This window comes from Hipposideros armiger, unplaced genomic scaffold (assembly GCF_001890085.2).
Source record: "Hipposideros armiger isolate ML-2016 unplaced genomic scaffold, ASM189008v1 scaffold_219, whole genome shotgun sequence".
Taxonomy (NCBI): Eukaryota; Metazoa; Chordata; class Mammalia; order Chiroptera; family Hipposideridae; genus Hipposideros; species Hipposideros armiger.
In genome coordinates this window covers 428,653-440,605 of record NW_017731569.1, presented here as the reverse complement: position 1 = coordinate 440,605, position 11,953 = coordinate 428,653, and the positions used below count along the sequence as shown (strand labels likewise).

Below are 11,953 nucleotides of genomic sequence, written 5' to 3'. Positions count from 1 at the left end.
ATGCACTCTGAGATCATTGCTTAAAAGGTTTTCTCTCTGCCAAGTATTATTAGAAGGATCGGATTACATCATGACAGGCAGCCTGTGTTGCAGGACTCCCACAAATAGGAATGAAAGGCCTTCTTTAGGGGCCTTTGGGAAACCCTTCTAGTCTAATAGGCCACATTCCATAAAGTTAAACTGTTAATCTCAGTTTGATGTTCTCTACAAACATTCACAGGTATAAAAGTGAGGGAGAAAAATTTATGCATGTATTACTTTGAAAAATTAGAAACCATTCAAGTATATAGAGAGACAAGTTCCTGAAACGTCTTAGGATTCAAGACCAAAGTTCTACCCTTGTTCAGTGGTACCTTTGTTTCAAACCAATGTAAACAGATGAGAGATTACAGAAAAACAAATTTGAAATTGAGGGACTATATATACATCTTCAAGTTTTGGTCTTAGTTGATCCATTAAGACAGGAAAAAGATGTGTCATTTTGGATGGGATGAAGATTTTGAAAATTAAAAGATGAACACTAAAGGTCCTGTCAAGAAAACAATCGAGTAGTATGTCACATCTCCTTAGCTATAGCATTTTAGAAAGGTGAGCAGTCAATAGATGCTGTTTTTATAAAGACATGAACTGATAAGTGCCAGTTTCCTTTGACTAGTGCATCTTTTTCTAACATAGCCTTAGTGCTATTTTTAAATTCATCTAAATGTCAGCGTTAATGTGAATCTTTATAAACTTAAAAGTTGCATACACACACTCCCATCAATGAACTGCCACTTAGTAGTAGAGTGAGATCCAGGAATGTAGGCAGGAATCAAATGCTACTTGAAAAAGAAACATGCTAATACATACTTCCAAAATATTACTTTAAAAAGAATCCTTGGACATTGCAAATCCATTTGTCCTTTGGCCTACAAATGTGGACCCCCAAGCATGGAGGAGTACAAGCTGGGGAATCAGAGACCCAGTTCCAAAACACAGTGCTATCCCACTCCAGCTGTGTGTGACCACTAATCTTCAGTTCACTTATTTATAAACTAGGTAATAGTTGGCTCACAGAATTAGAAAAAAGGATTAGATGAGATAGACGTTAGCAAAGTATGTACTTGGTTTCAATAAAAGGTAGTTGTTTTTTTTTTAGAGTGTGTATATGTAGATATATTTAAAAATGTGAGACCACCATATTTGTCATGATATATCAGACTATGGTAAAGAGGACAAATGAGAATGTGATTAAAATCAAATCCCACACCGATTATTCCCTTCATCTGAGGAATGTCCAGGATTAATATGTGAAATATTATTTTGGGGAGGATGGAGCACTGTTTTCTAAAGCAGCTAGGAAGTACTCTGGTCCAATACAGATACTCTCATCCTGTGTAGGCGTTAGTAAGGCAGGTTATACACTGCATTTCCACGGCACTGTCGGTATATATTTGGATTGAAAACTGGTATTATACATTTGTGGTAAAGAAGTTACAGACAGAATAAGAGTGAGGCTAACCCCCAAATTTACTGTTAGTTCAGAAAAATTTTAGATTTCGACATTTAATAGAATTTCAAGTGTATAACAACACTGTCAAAGATATTTAAACTGCTAGCTAATATCTCTGCAAGTATCCATTAGCTTTTTCCATATCATAAAGATTCAATGATGCACAAAGTTACTGGAAAATATATGCTAAAACAAAAAAATATGCTTTATATTAGCTTTTCAAAAATCTTATTTTGGCTCTTATTACTTCTAAAAGTGGAGGGCATGATTCTCCAAATCAAAAGTGATTTGTTATACTGTATGGTTTCTTTTACTCCTTAGAATCTATTATAACAGGAGTCGGCAAAATTTTCTGTGAAGTATTTTAGGCTTTGTGGGCAACATGGTCTCTGTCAGAACTATTCAACTCTGCCACTGCAGTGCAAAAGCAGCCATAGATAATAAACAAATGAGTATAGCTGTGCTCCAATAAGAATTTATTTAGAAACACTGAAATTTGAGTTTCATGTTTTTCCCTGTTATGAAAGTCACTGAATTTTTAAAAACCATTAAAAAGTGTAAAATCCATTTTTAGCTCATAAGACTTTCACAAAAACAGGTGCTGGCCTGATTTGGTCCATGGGCCATAGTTTGTCAACCCCTATGTCATAAGATCAATTAAAAATGGTAAGTTTGACTGGTCTTGATAGGCTAACTCAATATCTGAGACAACAAGAATTACAGTGCTCATGACATCCTTTATTTAATTCACATAGAAAATCATGCAATATTAATGTAAAACAGTACAGTATTAATGTAAAATGTTCAGTGCCCTTTAGGTAAACAAGTCATTAGCATACAAACCATTTTTAAAAGCCTATATAGGCCTACCACACAAGTTTAGAGCATACTTTTTCAGAGCTTAAATTAAAAATTGTGCTTAGCTGACCTGTTCTCACCCCGACACTCTTGATGAAAAACAAACAAAAAAAACTGTCCTACATAAAAGATATTCTATTAGCCAACTGAAACTTCTTATGTAAGAAAAAACAGTGCAAGCAAGAATGCTACCATGCATAAGGTTTTCACAAAGAACAATGGCATGCAAACAAGAACGTCATCACTCCAAAAAGCTCCCCTGGGATGTAAGTGGATCAAGAACTTGTCAGTGAATGCTTTTGAACCGGCACATCTGGAGCTACGAAGCTACCATGTTTAGGTTCCTCAAACCCAACTGGTCCATGCCTTCTTTCCAAAGTAGGCTCAATTTCTGATTTTCAACATGCACAAAAAGATGAGCAAATGAAAGTTATGTGACATACAACAAATATACACAGAAACGTATTCTTTCATACTAGCAAAACGTTTTTATAAAAACTAAACAAAAAATACTAAAAATGCAAACATATATGTAAAACCTAAAAAAAGGTACATGAATATTCGTCTAAGGTTAGAGTGCTATTTCTCCATCATGGCCTTGCATAAAACGCCACCACTAAACATAAATAAAAGGGGGCAGGCAAAATAATGCCCACTCTAGGAAAAGCTTTAATGAAACTCAAGTGTCCTATTAGCAGTGTGTAGACAAAACTTAAAGTTTTATTTAAGAAATACAAGTTCTGAGACAACTGAGGCTCATTAATAGGCCATTGTATCTAACAGTTTAATCAAGATTAAAAACAAAATATATCCAAATCAGATACATACACTATTCATTAAAAAGAAACCCTCTCTCTACCTTTACTGGTCAAAAAGATTCCCTAATGAAAATTAAAAAGAACTCTTCAAAATGAACAAAAGTATTCCAGGTACAGGTGATCCATCATCCTGGCTTGACACGTGACTAAAGATTATCGATTTAAAAAACTTTTATGAGGGGAGAAAAGTAACTTTAAAAACTAATATTCCTCTCAGGACAAAACCATAAATGACACCTTTCTAATGAGTCAACTTTTAGTTGCTTTTGATGGGCTGGCATTGGAAAGGCTGCTCTGGATTTTCCTTTTGGCTGACTGATTCACATTTTTATTCTTCTTTTCAGGCACAAAAGAAGTAGACCAAGGAGACTGAAGGTGGTTATGAAGACCATGCATCTCTGAGGACATCTTAAACAAAGATGACCCAAACCTTTGATCTTCAAACAACCGGTGTGAACTGCTTAACAGAACACCCTGGGAAAACTCAGTCTGAAACAAACAGCTTGGGGGTTTGATTTCATTAGTTCCTGAGTCAGAACTGGGATGGAGTGAAAAATCTTCATTCATTCCTTGGTCAGATGGAGGGAGGAGAAAAAAAGAAGTGGGTTTCCATTCATTTCCATTTTCTAACTGACCAGTAGTTAGAGAACCTTTTGAAAGGTTTGGCTTAGTTCTTTCTTCCAACTTATCTGGTTCCTCCAGAAATTCACTGCCTTGAGATGACTTGGATAACCCATCCAAATCCACTGACTTAAAACCGTTATTACAAGGGCTCTTACTGTTGTCAGACTCTGACATCATTGAATCCAGCTCAGAGATTTTGTCAAGGTAAGCCGCATCCATTGACGCTTCACTGGATGTTCTTGTCCGATTCATTTCAAAAGAGCGAATAGAGTTCAACCTCTTGGATAAACAGGAGCCTGATTTCTCACTCAATTTTGAAGAAATTTCTCCAACAGAAATTGCTATCGTGTTCCCCTCTGAGTTTTCAAAATCCAAGCTTTGGGCAAAGCTTGTGGAACAACAATCCCAAAACCCTGTCTTTGGAGAAGGAAAACATTCTGATTTCTTTTCATTTTCACTTCTATCATTTTCTGAAGAATCTTTACTACAGACATTTGGAGAATCACAAAAATCATCAAACACCAATTTTCTGAGATGGTTTGAGTGCTTTTTGGAGCCTCCTGCTTTGACCACAGCGCTCTCTCTGTTTTCTGGAGTACTGAGCTGAAGGCAACTAAGGGACAAGGGAGTGCAGGGAGCTGGAAGATCATAAAGTTCTTCGTCTTTGTAGGCTGCACAATCACTTGGCTTATTACCCCATTCTCTTTCCACGTAAGTATCCATACTTGTATCTGTCCCATCTAACATTATTTCCACCTGTTTTTGATATAGGTCTTTGTTCTTAGAACAATTTGGTTCTGCTCTGCTGGTGCCTTCCTGCTGGGCAGAACTGTTAGAAGGCTGTGCCAGGTGAGAACTTGAGCTGGATGAGCCAAGCTGCTTCCCGGTACCATCACTTTCACTCTTTGATGGCATATCCTCCCCACTGCTTTTGCTCCCCTGGCCATCTGCAGAAAGTGTTCTCTGGCAAATGGAATTCATAGCTTCCTTCTCTTCACTTGAATTTTTCAGCTGTGCAATTTGAGATTCTAGTTCCTCTATATACTTATCACTTCGTTCCAGAGCTTTTTTGAGGCGACTGGTTTCACGTTCATACTGTTCTACTTTGGACTGAAGAGCAGCTACGGTAAACCTTCCAAACCTGCAAGGAACAGGAGAGTTAATCTTACAGTTCAAGCTGTTTTCTTTCCTTTTCAAAGTTTAACTGCCAATTGTCTCAGCCGGTTCTAATTTCACATGACAGTGACATTTCAGAACACTCGATGAGTAGGACAAAAGCTAAACTAGATGTAGTGTCTTCAAAAAAAGTGTTTTCCCACTTATGTAATAATAAGCATATAATAATAATGGCAAACATCTAATTGAGTACTTTTGTGGTCAATCAGACTAGTGGTAGCAAAGAGGCAGAAACTCGCTGAAGATTTCCCTTCCCAGAGCTAGCTAGCTCTATCAATTCAGCTCATATATGTGCGAAGAGTTATCCTCTAAAACAATGGCAGAGATTTATGATAACATTTGAACAGCGGTCCACATCTTGAAATATTTACATTCAATCATTTTCCTATCATACAGCAGTGTTTTATAATACATTTCTTATACAATGTCACCTTGTCAAACATAAAATGCCAATTTGAAATTCAGAAATCTTAGCGGTCCCAGCAGGGGTGGTTTTAAATACTTATTCGGATCCTTTCCATTACAGCCGCCCTTGATCTGAAGCTTTGACTTGGCCTCTCTGAACGCTGGGCTTTAATTCATTTCAGTTCTATTTATTTTTGGCATTTTACAACTGTGTGAAACATCAATCTCATTTCCTCCAACTTTGAAATACAAAGTCAGTGCTTGTGGTTCCAATATTTTACACATAAAAACGTTTTCACATTTTTTGAAAAGAAACATTTTAGAGAGTAACTGAAAAAGAACACATCAAAAATTTGCTCCTTTTGCTCGGGATTATCTTGTTTTCATTATTCCCTTAAGAATGGGTATTGGTTTAGCTCAGAAAACATTTGTGATCACCTAGTATGGGCTGGTGGTATATTTGGAACCAGGGATACAAAGATCAGAAAGACTGATCCAGCTTCAAGGGACATTCCATTCCATCTGACTACCAAGGAAAATTCTAGCTTTCAGGAAACTGCTTCTTATGAGCCAGTGAATATAAGCCTTACATTCTAACCCCATGAAAAATAACGTCTCCATAAAAGTTCTTTTAGAAAACCTTTTCTTAATCACTTTTTGATTAATTAAATATTGACCCATCTTGAAGAATTCAGGGGTTGTCTCTTGGGGGGAAGGTACTTGAGAAGTTGACTAAAATAGCTTTATCTATGGGTTTATCTCTTTTTCCCCCCTAATAATCAAAGTAATTACAATTAATAAAATGGACTAAGTATTACAAACAGCTATAAAGGAGAAGGGACCAATAGTAACTGTACCTCTTAGAGCCAACCACTGTATATTCCATGAGTCCCACACAACGCCCATCACCTTCTCCTAAATTACAGCCCCATTCACTCTCCAGCTTAACTCCTCATATCCCTGCTCCTGTCACTAAGGCAAAAACGCAGGGGCAAAGGTAAATATAGATTCATAAAATCTCAGCCTTAGAAAGGACCTTCAAAGACTTGTTGCCAAATATTGATCTACTCACTGCAATTAACTGAACTTTCAGAAAGAGCGCACTTCCTTCAACCTCTAAAAGGCAAAGAAAAAAAGCATAGGTTTAACAAAAACAAAAGTAGCTACAATAACAAGCCTCCCTGTTTTGAAGACAAAGTTTACTACTCTGAGTGTCTGGTTAAATAAAAGGTGGGAGTTTTTCCTTCTTTGTTAAAGAGAAATACTGGGTTGTCGGAAAAGTTATGACGAATTTTTGCAACGAAAAACATAGAAAAAATACGTCATGACTTTTCCGACAACCCAATATTTTGGTTTATAAATACAGTATTTGACAGGGCTGTAGTTTCTGTAATAGAATTTAAAAAAGTGGACAAAGCTCTTTAGTACATTCAGCAAAAATGTGAGTTCTTGATTATAACTACTCTGGTATAATCAAATAACCCACATATTTTTATAAATAAACTATGTAGCATGTTTATTTAATGTACACAGAAGTGACAGCCTTAAATTTGTTTACCAAGATAAAATTTGTTTTTTCTTAAAAGCAATTTTTATAAAAGATATCCTCAGATGAAAAATATCAAACAATTTAAAATCAAATAATGTCACTAGATAGTAAGTCTGTTACCAAAGGATGTCCTTGGGAACTCAGAGGCTTACATAAGGAAAGACTAGTGCCAAATAGGAAACATTACCCAAAATATTAGCAGCCTCTTATTCTAGATTTTAGTCTGGAATTTCAAACATAATGTCTTTAAAGATGTTACGTTTGCCTCATGTGTTTTTAAAATTATTTTTATTTTTTTTAATTGGGGAATTGGGGGATGGGAACAGCTCTGGGGAATTGGGGGAAGGGGAACAGACAAGTTGCTGTCCTTTTGTTCTTCAGTCTAGTTGTGGAGGACGTTGCTTCACTGGCCCATGTTGGTATTATCACTGCGCTCTTCCTGGTGAGGCAGATCAGTTACCGGCTTCTGGACGGCTGCTCACGGCGGCTGCTGGCCGCTGGCTACACAAAGTAGCCCATGGCAACCCACTGCAGCAGGGGCTGCAGCCTACGCCTTCACTGGCGACTCAGGGCAGCCCAGCTCCAGGTTCAGCTGTTGTTCAGCATCTTAGCTGTAGAGGGCAGTGTCACTGGCCCTCACATGTGGGATCTAAACCGGGGCCCTCTGGCATCCCAAGCCAGCTCTTAACCAATGCGCCACTCGGCCGGCCCTTAAAAATTATTTTTTAAAAGAAGTAAGTTAACAAATGGTTCTGAGTTGAAGTCAACGTGATAGCCTTAACCACATTTTTTGTGTTATTTCCGAGAGAAAGCTGAAGCACCATGAGAACTAACAAAGGCCAGCACATGTGAGAGGAACAAGCCAGCAGAAGTCACTGATGGAGCTGGCTGTTTTCTAAAAGGTCATTGCCCTCAATTCCCCAAAGTTCCATTTTAATACTTTGCAAGTCTCTAATACTTTGAATGATGAGACCTTTTTACCATGCTAGTAAGGGACCTGGGCTGATGGGCAAAGAAACAGAAATGTATAGTGAAAGCCTTGGAACTGATCGATTAATTAATCATCCCATATAATTTATTTGTTTTCTGTCTCTCTCTTCCCACTAGACTGTAAGTTCCAGGAAAGTAAGGAGTTTGACCATCTTATATTTACTGCTAGCTCCCTAGAACAATTGCTGGTATATAGCAGCCCCTCATTAAATATTTCTTGAATAAATATTATCTCCTTACTTAAACGTACAAACCAAGGCCTTATATCAAGACAGAGCTAACACCACAGGATAAGTCATGGTCTTTAGGCCTCTTTTGCATGTAAGTATTATGAGTCACTATATTACTAAACTAAATGTTTCATATATTTGACTGTTTTCTTTTTCTCACTGACACCAAAGAAAGCAACAGAGAATGACACATACACAGTGCAGTTTTTATTTTTAATACAGGCTTGCCACTCCACACTGCTCCATTCAAAAACCCTCTACTTTCACTCTAGCAAAAGGATGCAAACAAGTGAGACTTTGGACACAGGGATTAGGGATTTTTAGCTTACCCTAGATGCCTATGTTAAATTTGGCAAAGGACAATTTACTTGATCATATGTAAATAACAACTATGGAGGTATATCTGATACTATACTTCCATGGAAGAAGACAGTGAGGGTAAGAGCTTATTTAACTTTGGGTCTCAATACTCTTTTTCACACTAATTCCAGATATTTCCAGAGTACATATCATTAAATGGATCAATGCCAAGGCAACCGGAGGGATTTCTAACATCATTTGCCATACTTCCTTTTCCCGAGCAAATTTCAAAATGGAGTATTTTCATAAATATTCCATTAGAGACCAAAACGCTTTGATTTTCAAAGTAGCAGTGATGCCCAAAGCAGTATGGGAGCTGCAGCTGATACTGGAAGTGTGTTCTGCTAGAATCTAGGAGAAACTTAAAGGATTTCTGATTTTGCAGTGTTAATGAAGGTGTACATTCTTCATCGAGGGCTCCCCTTGTCCAAAAAGCTACAGCAGTACAAGATTGTTCCTGTCCCTACTAGAAGTAAGAGAAATGAAAGTCCTATGGTTTCACCTTTGAGGTATTGTAACTATTGTTAAGGGTGTCTCCAACAAAGAAAAGTTCCCAAGATCACATGTTCTCATAGCCCATCACATAGGAGGAACAGAATGTGTTTGAAGGGGGTCAGAAGAAAGCAAATGTGATAAAAGAATAAATGTCAGAACCAAGTATCAAAAGAACTAACCTCTAGTGGTATGCTTCCATTAACTAGTGGTGAAACCTTGAGCAATTTATTTTGCCTCTAGTTCTCAACGGCATCCCCAACAAAAGGGGTACATGCAGCAAGCCCAGGGGGTTGCTGAGACCACCAAACTTCAGAAACATCAGCTTGAGGAACAAGGGGGACACTGGTGAAGTGAGTCTACCTGCCTCCCCTTGAATCTTTGAGTTTATATCTTCTCCTTACTTACTAGCTGACGTAATAGTGAAACGAAATGAAAGCAATCTTTGAATCTGGCCTGATGGGTTTTCAGTGTTGATGTCCTGGCTGTACTTGGTTCTGTTATGCACACATTTCAGTTACCACAGTTTAATTAACTAACGCCAGTCACTTAACAACATGGTTTAAATTTACCACATTAACTGTGAGTAACTGCAGAAGGTGAAAACTTCACCGCTAGCTTTTCAGTTCACAAAACACTACATAAATAACAGATGTTCATGGTGACCAGTGGCCAATCATGTCATTTCTTTCAAAGTCTGAAAGTGACCAGACATTGTGCATCTGTTCTACAGTTCACACACAGTGAAACATGGAGTTGTGCTGCATGTGATATTTTACAAAAGTGGACAATTAGCCACCAGAGATGAAGATGCAGCAAAAATGAAAAGTGATTAATGTTAGAAGTGAAATTAGAATCAAATGTAAATGTAGTTATAGAAGAATAGCTGATGATGGGAATGTTGAAATTACCATTCGTGAGACCCTAGATTATGCCAGAGGAATTTGGGAGAGGCAAACTTACTGACATAAATGAGGAAAGTGATTGTGATGAAAAGGATAAAGCTGTCTAGAGGAAGAGACAGGCTGGCAAAAAACTTCACATTAAAGCAATATGGAGATATTTCACAACTTTGAAAGCACAAAGGATAAAATGCTGCAAGCTGATGCAATCTTAGGAGTGTGACAGTTCGTTAAGGCGTTAGAAAAAATGCTAGAGCTTCCTATCATAAGTTATATGATCAGGTGGCAAGCACTAGTCAGATTATTCTCCATAAGTTTGTCACAAAGAAATAAAACACTTTAATTCTCAATGCTCTAAACTGTACTACATAAATATTAGCATACTAAATATTAGTTTTACTATTTTTTTCATTTTCATGCACATTTATAACTGACAGTAAGAGAGTTACTGTTTTGACAAAAATTGTTATAGGTTATAGAACAATTACATTTTTCCCATTGATTAAGATTGCTTTGTGTGGTTTTAGCTTGAATGGTCATTTTTATGGTCCTACATAACCATGCAAAGTGAAGATTCCCAACTTTAGGATATGTGCTGCCGAAGCAAGCACAGGATTACCTAGGGGTTGGTATGTGAGAAAACCAAGTAAACTTATGTGGGTCTCAAAATTATTTTTACAAGAACTGCCACACTTACCCTAAGAATGACTCATTCATACAGAGTGGATTTTACTGTAAAGTTGCCTTCTACATAGCTGTAGTTGTGTATCTTCTCATTCTTGGACTTTCAGAGATAGTAGGAAAGTATCTTCTTTATTTTAAACATGGAGGAGAGGTAGAGTTTCAGATGGAAGAACTTTCCATTGTTTCTTTCCCTTTTATAAGTATTTTCTCCTAAAGCATAACCCACTAGTTAGCGATGCCTTCAGTTTGCAAACTCCTCATTTTGACTTGTTAGTAGCTTGTAATATGAGCTCCTCAGGAACCTGAGTTTTGATAGGAGTGACAAAAAGAGGGCCTAGTGCTGTGCTCTGCCATGTGTGCTGTGCGCAATGTGGGCAGAGGGGCATATTTTGGGGAAAGAGGACAGAGAGAACCAGGACTGCAGGGAGCTCAAAACTATATTTGGTGGTGTGGGCCTTTCTCTCTCACCTGCTTCCAATGAGTTGTTTGTGCATTATTCATATCTATCTCATCCTTGTGTATATGTCAAGATACACAGGTGGGGGAGCACCTGTCTTTAAACTACTAAGGAAGTTTTGCAAATGGCCTATACATTTTTATCTGCTGCTGAGCCTCTGGCCTTGCAGGGCTTCCTCAAGCGAGCTTTTTCTTTTTAAAGTTAAACACTCAGTTATGAACATGCTACATTCCTACAGAATTTGTTAATCATAAATGTGCTGTCTACGGCCAATCTTAGTCACACAAGTTGGTTCCACAAAAATATATTAAATAACATGAGGCATATTGAGAGAGAACAGGAAGAAATTCTTCCCTACTGAAGACTCAATATAAAATTTTTGTTCCCTGGCCCATAATAAAACAAAAGGGAAAGTGAACTTTTGGGATGGAACCTACCAAGAGTATGGGTAACAACTTTAACAGTAGCCTAAAAGACAACAATTGACAATGATGACAGTAATAACAGCAGAAGCCACAACTTATTGAGTGTTTACTTGTGTCAAGCACATTACTATATTCTTGCTATATTACCTAATTTAATTGTCATGTCAACTTTATGAAGCAAGATGTGTTATTTTTGTTTTAAAGATGAGAAACGGGAAGCTTTGAAGGTTGTCTCTTGGGGTGACTGGTTAGCTCAGTTGGTTAGAGCATGGTGCTGATAACACCAAGGTTGCCGGTTTGATCCCCCACATGGACCGCTGTGAGCTGTGCCCTCCTTAAAAGGGTCAGCTATGCCATTGTAGCATGAAAGCAATGTGTAACCAATGACCATGGCTGTTCCCCAATAAAATTTTAAAAAAAAGAAGAAAAAAAAAGGTTGTCTTTTATTCAAGGTTATACAGAAAGTGAGCAGCAGGAAAAGGCTTTGAATT

General features: G+C 37.6%; 1 protein-coding gene across 2 annotated transcripts in view; it reads right to left on the bottom strand.

Moving 5' to 3' along the window:
* Positions 1-2,209: 2,209 nt before the first annotated feature.
* The window catches only part of OBI1 (ORC ubiquitin ligase 1), a 41,738-nt gene continuing 31,994 nt past the window's right edge, over positions 2,210-11,953 (bottom strand). For both annotated transcript variants that reach the window (XM_019654323.1, XM_019654324.1), the window contains one exon: positions 2,210-4,933. In XM_019654323.1, coding sequence (XP_019509868.1) covers positions 3,418-4,933 — 1,516 coding nt within the window. In that variant the 3' untranslated portion in view covers positions 2,210-3,417. The remainder of the gene's footprint in view (positions 4,934-11,953) is intronic.